At 45.1% G+C, this 19,114-nt stretch overlaps 1 protein-coding gene across 2 annotated transcripts in view; it reads left to right on the top strand.

Annotated features, from left to right (window-relative positions):
• The first annotated feature begins 5,620 nt into the window (after positions 1 to 5,620).
• Positions 5,621 to 19,114, top strand: part of SYN1 (synapsin I) — a 105,845-nt gene continuing 92,351 nt past the window's right edge. Inside the window, exon 1 of one of the 2 annotated variants that reach the window (XM_028711586.2) lies at positions 5,621 to 6,584. In XM_028711586.2, coding sequence (XP_028567419.2) covers positions 6,235 to 6,584 — 350 coding nt within the window. In that variant the 5' untranslated portion in view covers positions 5,621 to 6,234. The remainder of the gene's footprint in view (positions 6,585 to 19,114) is intronic. The other variant, XM_028711587.2, reaches the window with a different exon arrangement.

Below are 19,114 nucleotides of genomic sequence, written 5' to 3'. Positions count from 1 at the left end.
TTAAATAAGCAGAAAACCAAGGTATTGGGGAAAAACTTGACATCTTCAGAATCAGAAAGGTTTCAGAAAGAAACAGACTTAAATGTGGTTAAGAAAGTGAGATACCTAGGGGTAAATATAACAGCCAAGAATCTGAGCTTATTTAAGGATAACTATGAAAAATGCTGGTCAGAAATTAAGAGGGATTTAGAAAGTTGGTCTAGATTGAAACTTTCCTTGTTGGGCCGAATTGCTGCTATAAAGATGAATGTATTGCCAAAGATGCTGTTTTTGTTTCAGACTTTACAGATTATGGATAAAATGGAGTGTTTCAGGAGGTGGCAGAGAGACATTTCTAAATTTATCTGGCAGGGCAAAAAGCCCAGAATTAAGTTTAAAATATTAACTGATGCTAAAGAAAGAGGGGGGTTTGCCCTGCCAGACTTAAGGTTGTATTATGAAGCAGCAGCGTTCTGCTGGCTGAAAGACTGGCTACTTCTTGAAAATACTGTTGTTTTAGATCTGGAAGGTTTTAACAATGTATTTGGATGGCATGCATATTTGTGGTACGACAAGGTTAAAAGTCATAAGGCTTTCAAGAACCATATTGTCAGGAAAGCATTGTTTAATGTTTGGATAAGATATAAAGATCTATTAGAAAACAAGACTCCAAGGTGGCTGTCACCAATGGAAGCTAAGGCCCAGAAAAGACTCAATATGGAGGCCAAATGGCCGAAATATTGGGAAATATTAGAAAAAGATGGAGAGTCTTGGAAGTTGCAGAGTTTGGAGAAACTAAAAGATAAAGTGCGGGACTGGTTACATTATGCTCAGATCAAAGAGGTTTTTAATTTGGACAAAAAGATAGAATTCCAGGTGGAAAAATCGACGCTAGAAACAGAACTGTTAGAATCTAAAACTAAGGTTCTTTCAAAAATGTATAACTTGCTGCTAAAATGGAATACACAAGATGAAACGGTCAAGTCAGCTATGATAAAATGGGCACAGGACATTGGGTATAATATTATGTTTGCTGATTGGGAAAAGTTATGGACCACCGGTGTGAAGTTTACGGCATGTAATGCCTTAAAAGAAAATATTATGAAAATGATATACAGGTGGTACATGACCCCAGTCAAGCTTGCAAAAATATATCACCTGCCTGATAACAAATGTTGGAAATGTAAAGAAACTGAAGGAACGTTCTTTCACCTCTGGTGGACTTGCCCTAGGGTTAAGGCTTTCTGGGAAATGATATATAACGAGTTGAAAAAGGTATTTAAGTATACCTTTCCTAAGAAACCAGAGGCCTTGCTTCTGGGCATTGTTGGCCAGAGGGTGTTAAAGAAGGATTTAACATTTTTTATGTATGCAACAACAGCAGCAAGGATACTTATAGCTAAACATTGGAAAACCCAAGATTTGCCCACGCTGGAAGAATGGCAGATGCAACTGATAGACTATATGGAATTAGCAGAAATGTCTGGCAGAATCCGCGACCTGGGAGAAGAAGCAGTGGAAGAGGATTGGAAGAAATTCAAGGATTACCTACAAAAACATTGTAAATTGTATGAGTGTTAAGAAAAGATGCAAGAATAATAAATAAATGTGGCATCAGTAAGCTAGTTGAAAGGAATTTGAGAATAGGTGAAATTTGAGAAAAAGTTAAATTTTCGAGTTAATATTATGCCTAAATTAAATATTCAAGCTTTTGGTTAATGTAGTTAAAACTAGAGACATAATATTGGAAAAATACAAGATAGGAATTGAAACAAGGTGATAATTTGCTGTATAGAACTTTATAAATTTGGAATGCAGGAACAAGAGACGCGAGGAAGTCTAAAAAGGTGAAGAAAGTATGGATATTAAGGATTTGATTCTGATGTTGTTCTATGTTTTTCTTTTTGTGTGTGTGTGTGTGTTTTTTTTGTCTATTGTACTTTGGGGATGGGTTTATATGTGTTTGGTGATAAATGTTTAAAATCTTGAATAAATATTTTTTAAAAAGGAACTGCTAAAGTGGAAGGCTGGGAGGCCAACAGCAGGTGGAGCCAGGCTGAGTCAACTAATTCTAGTTTCTCCCCCAACCTCCTCCCTGCTGTGATCTACAAGGGCAACACTGAGACTAAGGAGGAGGAAGCCAGCGGGAAATGTCAACCCTTAGACTGGTTAGTGAGTAGGAAGGCAGGCAGGCAGGTGGGGCAGGCTGAGGGCAGGCTGAGCTTAGTGGGGCAGTGCTCTAGTTGCCCTCTGCCCATTATGAGTTCCAGGGACGTTATGGGCTTGTTTAAGCCCTTTCATTCACCCCCTCCCCATTTCTGGCACTCAGGAGAGAAGGGGCAGATTAGTATCATGTTGTCTCCAGTGGGAATTTTGTCTAATGATACAGCCAAGCCACAGGAGAAACTTTATAAAGCATTCACCTTTTCAGCATTCTGTCCTTACAAAGATTGAAAATTCTAGTCATCATAACATCAAGATGCTTTTTTCTGAAATTTGATCTACCTGGAAAGGGGTAAAATCTGGACACATTTCAGAAGCTGTTGATAAATAATGGCTGTGTTGCAGCTTCAAATATTGTTTTCTGGTGCAGCTGTCCCCTGCTTCCTACCATTTTGGGGGGCCCTCAAACTGTGGCATCATACTAGACTTTTAAAGCAGTATGATACCACTTCAAAAAGTCATGGCTCCCTCCTCCCAGTTATGAGAGCTGTCATTTGTTAAAGGCACTGAAAGTTATTCAGAGACACCTCTTCCCCTCCCAGACCTACAGTCTGCAGAATTCCCTGGGAAGGACTGATTGTTCAATCAGTTTCAGCACTGTAGCTCTGGGAGGGGAACAGGAATCTCCTAACAACTCTCAGCACCCTTAACAAACTACAGAATGCTTTTGAGGAAGGCTTGACTTTTAAAAGTGACATCATAGTGCTTTAAACATTTGGTGTGAATGTGGCCTAAATCTTAATTTTCTCTTTTAGTAGGTTGGAGTTGCCAGGTTCAAGGGTACTGCAAAGGTTCTCTTTGTGTTGGCTTGGTGAACATCTGTGTGTATTCTTAATATTATAAAGTCTCAAAGGTTTCATTTGCAATAGGTTATCTACATAAAGGCACGTTTATTTATATTCTTGCTATGGTTGTTCAGCACATGATCACTGCCAGATTAAAGCTTCCCAGGTGGAGCCTCATTCCCAAAAGAAAAATGGCCCTTGCCAGAGTGAGCAGGCAGCAGCTGCAGAAGACAGAAGATGTGGGAAGGGAAGTTATTGCAGATGGATGTGTGTTTGTGAAATGCTGCTTTGTGTGTGTTTTCCTGTGAATTGCTGCTGCAGGTATTCATATGTGAAGTGGTTTTGCCAATGTTTTTGTCACCATTTTTTACTTTTTTCATTAAGGCTTTTAAGCTGCAACCCTAATCCTGTTTATTTGGGAGTATACCCCTTAAATTCAATAGGATTTACTTTTGAGTAAATAACATTATCCTGTAAAGCACTATGTGCACACACACAGGCAAAGCTTGATGCCCTGGCTGCTACTTTAACAGGCCAGTTCTTGACATGTTTACTTGGAAGTGACCCCATCTATATTCAGTGGGGCTTACTCTCAGGTGAGCTACATAGGAGGCTGCATTTTATTTCTTATCTGCCCAGGATCATTCAGCTTCCTCAAGGAAATTCTCAGACTACAGCTGTGTGCTTGTAGAGTTCCATATGAAATGATGCTGCATGCAAAGTGCTTCTGCTTGTGTGTTTTATTTATTGTTTTTTAATTTTTAAAATGTATACCCCAGTTCATTTTAAAATAAAAAATAACAACTGTAATAAAATCTATAACAGTTTCCCCATTCCTATCAAAATTCTCAGCAACAAATCTCAAAATAGACCCCCAAAACTAAAACATTAGAGGTAACTCAGCAGAAGCGGGGGGAACCCAGTTAGTCAAAAACCTTTTAAAACATTTTTACTAACAATGCTGTGATGGGGCCTGAGGCTTCTCCTTCCCCTACAGAAAAAATTCTAGCCCTGTTTACTGTCAGCCACACCTTATGGCTGTGCTATGCATTCATTTTCCTTACACATTTGCTCTTTAATTTTTTTAAAAAAATTATTTAAATATATGCAGTTTTAACCCTGCATACTTAACCTCTTCAGTTTGTGTTGGGAAGCCACGGAGAGAAACCATCTGAATGCCTCATGATCATCTTCTTGCCTGAAGAGTGTGTCTGCATCTGCTTTTGCAGCATGGGGCCATGCTGGAAAGCCCCTGCTAATCACAGGTCCCTCTTGTTATGTGAGCCTGAGATAAACTAGATACCTGTACAGTCTTTAAGGTTAAGAGCTTAATAGAAGGCACCATTATTTCTTTTTCCTAATGTTGGTCTGTAAAGCACTGATAGTGCCATGTAAGCAACATACAAACAAATAAGCAAGGGCCATGAACCTTTTTTCCTTCTACCCCTGTGGACCAGGCAGAGGGCCTTCTTGGTAGTGGCGTCCGCCCTGTGGAATGCCTTCCCATCAGATATCAAGGAAATAAACAACTACCTGATTTTTAGAAAATACCTGAAGGTGTTTTTAATGTTTGATGTTTTATTGTGTTTTTAATATTTTATTGGGAGCCACCCAGAGTGGCTGGGGAAACCCAGCCAGATGGGTAGGGTATAAATTATTATTATTATTATTATTATTATTATTATTATTATTATTATTGGTTTGTTTTTTTCTTTTTGCTTGGTGGTGTGCACATTTCCCTTCTCTGCTTATTTTCATAACTCTGTAGGTAAATTGTTATTTATTTATTTTACAGATTGATAAACTGCTTAAGAACACAAGGTGAGTCTTCTGGATCAGGCCAATGGCCCAATCAGTCCATGGCATCCTGTTCTCACGGGGTCCATCGGATGCCTGTGGGAAGCCTGCAGGCTGGGCATGGATGCAGCAACAGCACTTGGCTCACTGGTGCTTCCCAGGAACTGGTATTCAGGGGCAGAATGCCAGAAGCATTTGATAAGCTAAAATAAGATTAAATGCAAACAATCAAACTACCTCTAGAAACAACCAATGCCATTTCTACAATTCTACAATTAAAAGTCCACATAACGGCCGGGTCCCACTTCAAGCAGGTAGGAAACAGACCTCCCATTTCTCTTCTTTCTCAGAGTCCTGGGTGGTGGTTGGCTGTCTGTCTCTGGCCCATTCATTGAAGGATCAAAATATGGGCAAGAGGGAAGTTCCCGCCTCTCCCTGTGACTGTATCCCATTCCCTGCAGCCCTCAAGGGAGGCTTTCCACTTATTCCGATATCCATTGATACATCCTACAGTGCAGTGGAACCAGTGGGAATATAAATCAGCTTTGGGATTTCTTTGCCACCAGCTTCATGACATCATCGACACTGGCACCATGACGTCAACCTCAGCATTAAGGGCAGTGGCACCACCAGCATCAATTCCACCGGAGAGCACAGCATCATCAGCATCCTTCTGCCTCTGTCCCTGCATCTCCGCTGTTGGGTACCGGGCCGTACCATTCACACTCGCCAGGGAGGGGGGCGGAGGAGAGAGCAGGCGAGCTCCTCCCCTTCTCCCGTCGCCTAATGGTCCACCCCGGGATTCGCTTCGCAGAGGCAAGGCGCCTACCACTGCAGCCGCAGAGGGGGGAAGGGAAGCATTTGGGCGAGTCCACGCGCAGGAGAGCCGCTTAACTGGGCAGGGCTGGTTGCTGAGGCTCACAGAAGGACTTGGGAGGAGCCGCGCCGGGCTGGCTGTTCCTTTCTCTCGAGCGATCTCCCGCTCCCAAAGCGCAGGGGAACAAGGGCACCCATCTTTCCCTATAGGTCCTTTCCCCAGGAGGCAGGCGCGCCGAGAAAGCGCTTTGGAGGACCCTTTCCCGGCTAGAGAGAGAGAGATCCCTGCTGCAAATCCCTTCAGAAGCAAAGGATCCCAGAGGGCTAAAAGGAAAAGAGCAGCCTCATCTTCCCTACAGGAGACAGATCTGCTGCAGGGAGGGAGCCTCTCCCCGTTAGTCGCCCCCCCCCCTTGAGAAGTCCCTGGCAGACTGGCCATTCTCTGGATCCTCCTTTAGCTGGGCAACCCCTGAGATCTCCGCAGCAGCCGTCCGGGGGTGGGGGTGGTGGGGATCCCACCTGGAAGACTTAGCAAACCCCACCCCACTCAGAGACGCAGCGCTCGAGGCGGTCCCCTCCCTAGGAGTCCCCCTGCCCCCCGCCCACCCCCTGCGACCCCCCTCCCGGCGCCAACATGAATTACCTGCGCAGGCGTCTCTCGGACAGCAACTTCATGGCCAACCTGCCCAACGGCTACATGACGGACCTGCAGCGCCCGCAGCCCCCTCCGCCGCCCCCCAGCGCCACCTCGCCCTCGCCCGGCAGCGTCTCGCCCGCCGAAAGGCCGCCGTCGGCCCCCAGCCCGGGCGCGGGCAGCAGCGGCGGGGCCGGGGGCTTCTTCTCCTCCCTCTCCAACGCCGTGAAGCAGACGACCGCGGCGGCGGCGGCCACCTTCAGCGAGCAGGTCGGGGGGGTCGCCGGCTCCGGAGGGTCCTCGGGGCGCAGCAAAGTGCTGCTGGTGGTGGATGAGCCAGGGACAGACTGGTAAGGAGCTGGCAAGGGGAGATGGGGAAGCCGCCCCTCCCGCCCCGCTTATCCCTCCATCTCTCCATCCCTCCATCATCCATCCACCCTTCCTTCCTCCTTCTGCCTGAAGGAGACAAAGGATTAGCTACTCCTCCCCCCCCCCCCCCGCATCACCGCTCCCAGTTCTCCAGAGGGGGCCAACCATCTCTATTATTTCTCCCCTCCCCCAGCCTTGGCCACTTCGAGTGTCGGGGCACCAAGATGTGGCAGATGCTTCCTCCAGGCCGGCTTCCCCCCACCCAACTGTCTCCACACTGCGTGGCACCTTTGTGTCCAGCATAGGGCAAGCTGGCAAACTGGTAGCTGCTCTTCAGCCCAGTCCTGGCTAACCTGGTGCCCTCCAGGTGTTTCAGGCTGTGGCTTCCATTGGTCCCAGCCAGCACTGCCCAAACATCTGGAGGGCACCAGGTTGGAAAGCTTCTTAAACCCTGCCGTCCCCCCCTGTTCTTTTGTCACAGCGCACAACAAGGCAGGCAGCTCCTTATCATGTATGTGCTGCAGTGCCTCTCTTCATTCCCACCAGTGTTCTCACTTTTGCAGGCTCCCACCTTCCTTTAGAGTTCACCCATCCATCCCTCTTCCACCTCTTCATCCGACCTGTCATTCCATCCCAAAATCCATTCCCCCCATAGCTATTGCATCACCCCCTCACTTTCTCTTCTTATTTTCCCTTTGCACTTTTCTGTTGCCGCATGCCCCATCTGTGTCTGTGCTGAGTATCTATTGGCCGTCTGACAGGGCTGTGAGAGGTGACAAAGAAAGGGATAGAGGGAGGAAGGTGTCAGACAGCAGGTAGACCTTGATGGCCACCAGGCTATGTCCCCTTTGGCCTGCACCAGAGGTGAACTCAGCCCAGGGTCATTGTAGACCATGTTTTCATTAAGAGGAGGAAAGGGGAGAGATTTCCAGGTGAAACAGGTTGGTGTGTGTTGAAGTTGTGGGAAAGAAATGGTGCTTAGTTTTCCTAACACAAACGGTTTACCAAAAGAAAAGAAAAGAAAAGAAAAGAGGGGATGGACAACCAGCATTTGTCTTGCAGCCCCAACCTGTATCAGGCTGAGAAGTCAAAATGCCAGCTGGGTGACGAGTGCCAATTTGGCTGCCCTCCCAGTCTGCATCTTGGGTTGGCTGGCCTTGCTAAGGTATGGAGGAGGTCTGAATAATTGAAGAGGAATTTCAGGGAGTTATCTGGGCAAAATGGAAGGTGCTTCTCTCTGTGTCTGCCTTTCCCCCTCCCCAGGCTCATGGAAGATGAAGGGGAAGAGGAACTGTCTGGGTTCATCCTTCAGCTTTTTGGTGAAACAATTTTGCACTTCCCCATTCCCTTAGGGAATGATCACAACCAAAAGCCAGGATTGTTCTTAAGGCTGCATGGTCTAATTTTGTTCCAAGTCTCCAGAGAATGTGTGACTCTCTGGTTTGACACACCAGTCAGACCCAGTCCCTCCAGACTCACCTTCCTGCCCCCACCATGCCTTCACCCAGATTCCCCTCGCTTCAGAGGCACAAGCACCAGTTGTCTCCAGGCTCTCCCAGAGCCTACACTTGTCCTCTGCCTTCTTTCCCCCCAACCTTCCGGCTTCCTTGGCTGGGTGACCTTCTCTACCCACAGCTGTTGGGCCACTCTGGCCAGTAAGTGGCATGGTTGTCCAGTTTTCCAGAAGCCAACATGAAGAGAAGGCTCCATTTACCTGTGGTTTCTATACAGGGACTCTGAGACCCACCAGCCAGGGAGCACAAGCCTATGAAGGCATCAGTCCCTTGAGCATTGCTTCCTGTGCCAGAATCCCAGGCTGGACAACAGCTGGGGACAGGCATGTTATATGGCATGGAGCTAAATCATGCCTAGCTTCCTGTGCTAGGCATCCCCCAAGAGCCTTCTCTCGCCTGCCCCTGATTTCTCTATCAGAGCAACATTACAGGGTGAGAATGGACTCTGTGAACTCTCCCAAGAGAATCATGATTTTGAGAGGTTGTGATAACCAAGAAGGGCTAGTTGAACAAGACTGATGGGTAAGAAGATGGAGAACTCAATGCTTCCATTATGAATGGGATCAGTCCTTGTGCATGGAATTGGATCAGATGAAATGAGCACATGCACACATAATGTAAAATAAATAGGGATTTTAAACTAGAAAATACAGCACTACTGCTGAGCTTTGGAATTGAATGCCCCAGAATATGCTAATGGTCAACTGTATAACTGGATTAGAAAATGAGCTAGACAAATTGATGGCAGGCAGGAATATTAGGACAGCACCAGTTTGTAGAATTGTGTTTTGTTTTTGTTTTAATGTGGGGAAATCAACACAAGTGGGCTGAGTCAGGACCTGCAAGCTCAGTCCATCTCAGAGAATTCAGGAGGATTGCCAGTGTGCCATAATCCCCTGGAGGGAGGAAAGGAAAGGAAAAAGCCAATTCATTGTGACTTCACCATTAGTTAAACAATGGTTTTGTGAATGATGATCTAATTAACCTGTAGAATGGGTGTAAACCGAAGGAGTGTAAGCTGTTTTATATACCTCCTTTATAACACCTGATACTGTCAACTGTCCATAACAGGATACTGGCTAAAATAGATAATTGGTTGTCATGACATACTAAGCCTTAGGATACATCAGTAACTATGTTATACTAAAGCAGGGGTGCCCAAACTTTTTTCAAAGAGGGCCAGATTTGATGAAGTGAACATGTGTGAGGGCCGACCACAGTTGTTGAGCTTTTTTTAAGGACATATACTGCTGCCGCCATGGGGGCTGGATTGGACCCCCAAAACGAACTGTACTAAAGCAAGGGGCTTGGACTAGATGACCTTTGAGCCAGGCTCCTTTCCAGCTCTACCCTTCTATGATTCTATGAATTCTATCAGTTTCTCATGCAGCATGTTTATGTCCCAGTGGCCCACAGGAAGCTGCATTTCCCAAGATCGTTCAAGGTTTCCCAGCCCTTTCATGCCTTTGAGTTATACATTGGGTGTTATTCATAAACAGAGGAAGATCTTCTGGTAAAGAAATATATATATATTTCTGGCAGCTGTGGGGCTACTCTGGTCTGCAACCTCAATGGTTTTCAGTCCTCCATCATCCCTGCAGTTGCCAGACAGAGCAGGTGCCGGCCTTGCTGCCTCTTTGTCATTGTTATGGACTGTTCATGTTTCAAGAGCTCTGCCTAGAATCATAGAATCATAGAGTTGGAAGAGACCACAAGGGCCATCGAGTCCAACCCCCTGCCAAGCAGGAAACACCATCAGAGCACTCCTGACATATGGTTGTCAAGCCTCTGCTTAAAGACCTCCAAAGAAGGAGACTCCACCACACTCCTTGGCAGCAAATTCCACTGTCGAACAGCTCTTACTGTCAGGAAGTTCTTCCTAATGTTTAGGTGGAATCTTCTTTCTTGTAGTTTGGATCCATTGCTCCGTGTCTGCTTCTCTGGAGCAGCAGAAAACAACCTTTCTCCCTCCTCTATATGACATCCTTTTATATATTTGAACATGGCTATCATATCACCCCTTAACCTCCTCTTCTCCAGGCTAAACATGCCCAGATCCCTTAGCCGTTCCTCATAAGGCATCGTTTCCAGGCCTTTGACCATTTTGGTTGCCCTCCTCTGGACACGTTCCAGTTTGTCAGTGTCCTTCTTGAACTGTGGTGCCCAGAACTGGACACAGTACTCGAGGTGAGGTCTGACCAGAGCAGAATACAGTGGCACTATTACTTCCCTTGATCTAGATGCTATACTCCTATTGATGCAGCCCAGAATTGCATTGGCTTTTTTAGCTGCCGCATCACACTGTTGGTTCATGTCAAGTTTGTGGTCAACCAAGACTCCTAGATCCTTTTCACATGTACTGCTCTCAAGCCAGGTGTCCCCCATCTTGTATTTGTGCCTCTCATTTTTTTTGCCCAAGTGCAATACTTTACATTTCTCCCTGTTAAAGTTCATCTTGTTTGTTTTGGCCCAGTTCTCTAATCTGTCAAGGTCGTTTTGAAGTGTGATCCTGTCCTCTGGGGTGTTAGCCACACACCCCCCCCAGTTTGGTGTCATCTGCAAATTTGATCAGGATGCCCTTGAGTCCATCATCCAAGTCGTTGATAAAGATGTTGAATAAGACCGGGCCCAAGACAGAACCCTGTGGCACCCCACTAGTCACTCTTCTCCAGGATGAAGAGGAACCATTGATGAGCACCCTTTGGGTTCGGTCAGTCAGCCAGTTACAAATCCACTGAGTGGTAGCATAGTCAAGACCGCATTTTACCAGCTTCTTTACAAGAATATCATGGGGCACCTTGTCGAATGCCTTGCTGAAATCAAGGTAGACTACATCCACTGCGCTCCCTTCATCTACCAGGCTTGAAATTCTGTCAAAATTCTGCCTGTTCTCCGTGTGTTTGTGTGAAGGCAGAATTGGATGTGCAGATTAACTCAAAACAGTCCTTCACTTTCAAACACTTGAGAGAAAAGGGGGCATCTGTTTGTACGCAACAAAGAGTGACTGCAAGCATGTGCCTTAGCAAAAAACCAAAAATGAACTGAATAAGGAAAGCTGTGTTATCATTATTGTTGTTGTTGTTGTTAACACCTCCCACTGCAAAAAATAGGCTCCTAAGCACTTTAAAAAACTAGCATAAAGTATAAAAAACTAGTTACACAGAAAATTAAAATGTAAAGAACCATAATTTAAAGCAGTGCTTTTTTTGGTTAAAAACAAAACAAAATCATAAGGTGCTGGTACTCATATTTTGATAAACATGCAGTGGGTGCCAACACCCAATGGTTGTCATGAACAGCAAAACGGAAAAAGAAAAAAGAAAAGAAAAAGAGGTGGCCGAAATTCAGTTCAGTGAGTACTATCACATATAAAAATAATTGATTAAAATACAAAACAAAATATTCGTGTTAAAACATTGAGCTATAGATCCATAAATTAAAATAAATTAAAATTAAAGCATACCTGTTAAAACAATACAGCAATTGAAACAGGAGACTTGGGTTGAGACATCAAAGGAATGCCTGCGTAAACCGGTGTGTCTTCAGAGGCCAACAGAATGCAAATACAGATGGCAGTTAACTCTAATAACTATTTTTTTTAAAAAAATAATGATATTTATTACTTTTACAAGAGTTTAAACATTTACAAAAAAGAAAAAACAATACATTACAATACAAAGACTAAACTAACAAAACAAAACAAAAACAAATCAAAGGAAAAAAAGGGAAAAGAGAAAAAGAAATTTCGATATCTTATATTTCTTTCACATATTTCCACGACCTCCTCACACCTCCCTTTTTGTATTCCACTTCTATTAATTATTTCAGCAATTCCTTTCCATCTTCCCCTGTTTTCTGTCCTATAATTATCTTAACACATTTTAACCTTATTTTTCCTTTAATACTCTATTAATCTATTTATACTTAATTCCTTATAACATTTCTACTGAAGCCATATCACTTCATTCCAACGTTCTTCTAACATTCATTAATTTTACAATATTTCTGTAAATAATCTTTAAACTTTTTCCAGTCTTCTTCCACCGACTCCTCTCCCTGGTCTCGGATTCTGCCAGTCATTTCCGCCAGTTCCATATAGTCCATCAACTTCATCTGCCATTCTTCCCTGGTGGGTAAATCTTGTGTCTTCCAATACTTCGCAATGAGTATTCTTGCTGCTGTTGTTGCATACATAAAAAAAGTTCTATCCTTCTTTAACACCAATTGGCCGACCATGCCCAGGAGAAAGGCCTCTGGTTTCTTCAGGAAGGTATATTTAAATACCTTTTTCATTTCATTATAAATCATCTCCCAGAATGTCTTAATCCTTGGGCATGTCCACCAAAGGTGAAAGAATGTACCTTCAGTCTCCTTACATTTCCAACATTTATTATCGGGCAAATGGTAGATTTTTTCAAGCTTAACTGGTGTCATGTACCACCTATAAACCATTTTCATTACATTTTCTCTTAGGGCATTACATGCCGTGAATTTCATACCTGTGACCCATAATAACTCTAACTCTAATAACTATTGACCAATGGAGACCTTCCTGGCTTGATCAATCTCTGCCACTTTTTAGTCGCCTCACCATCATGGCTATGGCACAGCCCTATTTCCTTCTGTGTCAGAGAAGGACACTGTGGCTTGGGCACACACACATTCCTAGGTGGTTCACTAGACAAGCTCCCAATCTCAGGCCATGTGGTTTCTCTGTTCAAGCTCTACATCCCAGGCACAGGCAAAGGAAGTCTTGTTAGAAAAACATTGGTGACCTTAGGGGAGCCGTGGTGCACCCATGCAGAGCTGATTGCAGGGGGCTCCTTAATTCACACTTCTTCTTAGTGGATTGGGTTTTACCAGTATGTCTTTCTCTGGTGGGGCACCGTGACACAGTCTCTGTTGATAAGATTGCTCTGGGTGCAATTCTGAAGTCACCAGGCTTACTGTTGGTGTACATTTGGTCTATATGCAGGTGCTTCTTTGACTCTTTGAATTTATACCTGCAGGCCCTGGTGGAATGACATTAAAACCATGGTTTATGTGAACCCTGCCCAGTGGCTTAATCATTTACTGAAGCTATCCTTTTGTTATTGTTCATAACCTTGGCTTGTTTTAACTATGGCTTGGCATTATATGTGAACCCCAAACCAACCCACCTTGGGCCCTTGCCAGGCTACAAAGGCATGAAGCAGAAGCAGTTGGAAAAGAAAAGAAATGTTGGAGATACAAGCCATGGTTTATTTGATCATCTGTGGGACAACTTGTGGTTAAGGCAAGGCTGAAATAAACCAAGGGAAACCATTGGCAAGATTCTGTGCAAACACAATGTACAAACCATTTTAAAATCTTGGCATCAGTGAGAGTGTTTTTAAGCATATTTTTAACCATTTGACTTCCAAGAAGGAGGATTTAGTATCCTGCTACAAGTCCCTTAAGCAAAAATGCTGATTTATATATTACCAGATCATCCTTTTATTAATAGCCTCTAGTAGCCATTTGATTTCCTGCCTGGCTCTATCTCACTTATGACCGGCCTTCACTCACCTGTGATATATCAGGTTTGGGTATCTGTGTTTTGTGATTGCCTGTGCATGGCAGAATATGCTGCTACACTCAGCTACCCCCTTTCTTCTCATGGTACAGTCTCTCCCACTCGCTCTTTTACTCCACCCCTGCTCCTTCTGTTTCCAATTGGCACAGGCCCCCCAAACCCATCACTCCAGCATTGCATGGTCCATGTGCCAGTTGCCATCCGGAGGTTTTGGGCATGGGGATGCCAGCCCTTGTGTGGTTGCAGTTGTTGTTGTAGGTATGTGTGAAGGTGCGTGAGATTTGAGGAATCTCACTTAGACAGAGGTCAGGATACTCAATAGGGAAGAATGTAAACATGCATGCCAGTTAAGTTTATTATGTGAATTAGCAAGATGTGATTTCTGCAGCCTGAATGTGTCAAATCCCAGGCTGCCAATGTTGAGGATTGTCACAGTAGGCCAATTGGCCATCTGTTGTGAATTTGCATCTCTCTCTCCCTCCCTCTCTCTCTCTCTCTCTCTCTCATCTATCTATCTATATCTATCTATCTATCTATCATCTATCTATCTATATCTATCTATCTATCTATCTATCTATCTATCATCTATCTATCTATCATCTATCATCTATCATCTATCTATCTATCTATCTATCTATCTATCTATCTATCTATCATCTATCTATCTATCATCTATCATCTATCTATCTATCTATCTATCATCTATCTATCTATCTATCATCTATCTATCATCTATCTATCATCTATCATCTATCATCTATCATCTATCTATCTATCTATCATCTATCTATCTATCTATCATCTATCATCTATCATCTATCATCTATCTACCTATCTATCCATCTATCATCTATCATCTATCTATATCTATCATCTATCTATCTATCTATCTATCTATCTATCTATCTATCTATCTATCATCTATCTATCTATCATCTATCTATCCTGCAAGCAAATAGCATAGAAATTCCAAACTTCTAAGTAGTTAATCAGTTACCTCCTTTATACAAATGTAACCTACAGAATTCAGAGCTGCAAGATGGAGTGGATGATGGCATTTGGCTCAACAAAAGGTTGAGACAGATCCATGGGGTTGGGTGGGAATATGTTTATCCACAGCAACTAGCCATGGTCAGGAAATGGAGACCCCCATGTACAGAGGCAGTATACCTGTATAATATAACAGATAACAGTGATCAAGAATAGGGGAAGGCTATTGCCTTTAACTCCTGTCTATGAGGTTCTCAGATACAGATTGCTGGCTGTTATTGGAAAACAAAATGCTGGCCAAAATGGGATTTTCATCTGATTTGTTCTAATATTCCTAATGACATACATATCACATTTTCCCCCATTTGACATGATTGAATTTGGTGGACAATTGCGCAAATACTTCTTAAGGTAAGAAGCCCTCAATAAAAGGAAAGAGTCCTTAATAAAAAGCACAGAGTAGCATTCTCTCTTGTTGGAATGACTGGTTCTTGTAGAGCCTCTCTGGGTTTCTGAGGCCAGCTGGTTAACAGGGTGACTCAGAAACACCCCAATGGCATCACCAGGGTTATTATAATAGCACAGCAAGTTAAGTGCCTAGGCTTACATTCAGCTCCCAGCGGAATTGAGGCTGGCTAATGTGGTCGATGTGCATGCTGGGGAAATGAGCTACAAATATATTTCCCTTCTAGGGACCTCTTATGCAAGCAAAGAAGGGGGCTGAAGAGCGACAGTATCTGGCTGAAGCAGGGGCAATGTGGGGTGGTAGGTGGTCTGCCCTACTCGCTCCACTTGACTTCCTCCGCATCGCACCCCCAACCGTAATGCATGCTTTGGGCATCCTGCTTTCTCCTAGAGATTGCAGCTTCAGGATGCGTGCGCCGTAGGGAGCATGGATTGGCGATGTTTGTCGCAGGCGGCTCTGGATCCCTGCTGGGGGTGATGTGTCAGGATGCAAAGGCAGTTGTTTCACGGCAGGGCAAGATAGAGGGTGTCAGTGCCTTGAAGGCTGCGGCAGACACACAGCAGCCCCAAGCAGCTGCAGCCAAAGCCCTGCTCCCCAGCTGTCTCCCCCTGGGTGTGCAGCACCATGCTGAACAGAAGATCAAAAGGCTGCCTTGTATATGCTGCCATCTCTTGCACCCTTCCCTGAGCTCATTGTCCTGAGCCACAGCCTCTGAGCCTTGCTTGAATCACCCGGGTCCATGTGCTCCGGGCATCACTTTCAATGGAATGAATGGCCTGTTGGTTTGCAAGGATACCTGCCACCCAACTTGACTTTGACTGAACCACTGCATAGTTCTCCTTTCTGGCTACTTGCTTTAACTGTTAGCCAAAGAGGCAGCCATGCTAGTCTCTTGCAGCAGCAAAACCAATGAACACTTTGTGTTATCTTAATGCAGAGATGGGGAAGCTACCCCCCACCCCCCCCGAATGCTGTTGAACTCTCATCAGCCCCAGTCATCATGGCCAGTGCTCAGGGATGAAGGGAACTGTAGACCAGAGACATCTGGAGAGAACAAGGTTCCCCAATCCTTGCGCTGAAGGTTAACGCATTCATTCTAGCATCACCTATCCTTTGCCAGCATGCTGGCGGGGGCAGAGGGGAGATGTAGTCTGAAACTCCTGGAAGGTGCCAGGTTGGCAAAAGTGGTTGCAAAGGGTCACTGTGTTTGCTTGCCAAACCTTTCAGGTTGAATTTTATTGTCACAAAATGCCCTTTTTTGCATTTCTTTCCCTGTAAACCCCAGCCATTACGTTCCCTCCCCACCCACTTTTATACTCACATGGATATATTTGTGCCTACTGAGGATTACACTTCATCCATCTATGGACTCAGCGACCACCAAAAGCTTGTGCCATGGCAGAGCTGTTAGATTTTCAGAAGCCACAAGGCATTTCCACGCTTCTGCTACAATTGAAGGCAGGCATGAGCATGTGTGTGCTCTGATTCCACAGTGTTGTGAATGTGTGCGCTACACATCCTGAGTGGTTGGGAGGAGAGATGGGGTACAAATCCATTTTTATTGTAAGATGCTTAAATGATTTTGAAAATTATATTAAGAGAGGATTGCAAGCCTGGCCTTGCTTTCTTTTGTGAACTGGCGGAGAGTATAGTGGCACCATTTCTGCAGGAGGCATAAGGCAAAATGGCAACAGGGAGCATTGTTTCACCAAGGATGTTCAGGTAGCTGAAGGAAGACCCTGGGCTTCTTCCCTCGCAGCCATCTTGGCCACCTGCTGTCTTCTGCCAGGGCGGCTTCACAGGCAGTGCAGCAGTTTGGTTACCAAACTCCCCTGAGAGCAGGATGCCAGGCACCAGATTTCCCAGCACAGCCAGGCAGTTGCTGGGCAGGCAGCAGGGTATTCTGCTCACAAATGACACTCTGCTCATGCCAAGAGGGGCGGTGGAAGAAACTCTGCGGGTGTTCAGAAGCACTCACCCCTCCCATATGCTAAAATAAAGGTAAAGGTAAAGGTACCCCTGCCCGTACGGGCCAGTCTTGCCAGACTCTAGGGTTGTGCGCCCATCTCACTCAAGAGGCCGGGGGCCAGCGCTGTCCAGAGACACTTCCGGGTCACGTGGCTAGCGTGACATCGCTGCTCTGGAGAGCCAGCGCAGCACACGGAAACACTGTTTTCCTTCCCGCTTGTAAGCGGTCCCTATTTATCTACTTGCACCCGAGGGTGCTTTCGAACTGCTAGGTTGGCAGGCGCTGGGACCGAACAACGGGAGCGCACCCCGCCGCGGGGATTCGAACCGCCAACCTTTCGATTGGCAAGCCCTAGGCGCTGAGGCTATTTTATATGCTAAAATAGTTATAGGCAAAATGTGACAACTCTACTGCTGAGCACTGAGGCATGGGAGGGGGGCTGCCTTAGAGTAGAAGATGTTTCTGGAGGAATTTGTCTATAATTATTGATCATTCTCCCAAGGAACCTCTGATAAACATGGAAGAAATCCTACAGTTCCGAGAAAGACTGCTTGAAACCCGCAGAGTATCAACCTGCAGTCTAAGGCCCTATTCCTGTAACAACCATTTACCGGTAGTTGTGTCATAGCTGTGTGCAAAAGTGTTATTATTCCTAGTGTTTGTTCACATTCCTGCCTTACAAGAGACATTGTCCCCACCCCCAAGCATTGCACAGGTCTTTCCCCGCTAGCTGTTCACATCAGCATGGCTTCATTAGGGTCAGATTTGTTGCTGCTGCTTGTGTATGCTCCAGGGCACCAATGTGTTTACACAAGGTGTCCACACCTTGGCTATCAACAAATTAGGATCAGCTAAGGACCTCAATTAGCATGAAGCTGGTTTGAGAAACAACATGTCAGACAGCAATATTTTATAACCGTTTGGGATACAGATGCAGTTTGTTGTGTGAACAGGGCTTAAATCTCCAGAACTGGAAATGTAGTGAGGGCACAGTAAACAGGAGTGTGGACACAACCATGGCCTGTAAAAAGCACTGGCTGACATGGGCAGAGTTTGCTTTCAAGCACTCATTGGGAGGTGCTTGCCTGGGAAATGAATCTTCCCAGCATGTGGTTAAGAAGACAAGTCCTGCATATGTTGGCAGATGCGCATGGGGCTGGTTTTCCATAGGCAGGAAGTCCACACTGCTGAAGTGGTAGTGAGAACCGGCCTTGGCTCTGAAGACTACAATGCCCAGGATGCTCCAGGAGAGGAAGCAGAGATGGGGGGGTGGGGAGAGAAAATGTAAGGTTATAAAGGCTGTGGAAAGAAAATAATAATTGGGACTAGAGCTTCTCTGTCTGGAAGGCTTCTATATCCCAGCTCTGTGGTTAAGGCTGCATGCAAACCATATATATATAATGTAGATGGCTCCACACTGCAAATAATAATGGGAACTGTAGTTTACCATCACAGAGCTACAAGCACCCTCAACAAACTATGGTTCCCAGGACTCTTTGAGGGAAGCCGAGACATGTAGGCAGCCCATGCTTGCCAAGGTTAGAGTGGCCATTTTTATTTTAAAAATAATGATACTTGGGTGGGGAAGCGGGGAAGCCTCGTGCACAAGAGCAGAAGCAGCAAATATATTTAAATAATAATAAAACAACTCCTATGTCTGGTGCTGGTAAATAAAGTGGACTAAGCCTCTAGGGACTTAGGAAGCTTCTTTGAACTGTGCCAGACCATTGGTCTGTCTAGCCTGGTACTGTCAGCACTGACTGGCAGCAACAAAGGAGATGGGGGTGCTGGGGACTGAGGCTGGGACCCTGGACGTGCAAAGCAGCTGCTCCAGTGCTGCAGCCATTGTTGCGCTCCTGCGTAGAATTTGTTGAAGGGTGAATGAGCTGTGCAAAGAGATGTGGTTAAAGTAACGTAAAGTATAGATGCTCTCTTGCTCTGTAACCCACTCATCTTACCTTGGCCTTAACAGAGCCCGTGGAGGGTTATTATTATAGGATGCTGAGGGACCACACTCA

The sequence above is a fragment of the Podarcis muralis genome, chromosome 17 (assembly GCF_964188315.1).
Source record: "Podarcis muralis chromosome 17, rPodMur119.hap1.1, whole genome shotgun sequence".
NCBI lineage: Eukaryota > Metazoa > Chordata > Lepidosauria > Squamata > Lacertidae > Podarcis > Podarcis muralis.
The sequence above is the reverse complement of the archived record's forward strand: the minus strand, read 5'-3'. Positions and strand labels throughout refer to the sequence as shown.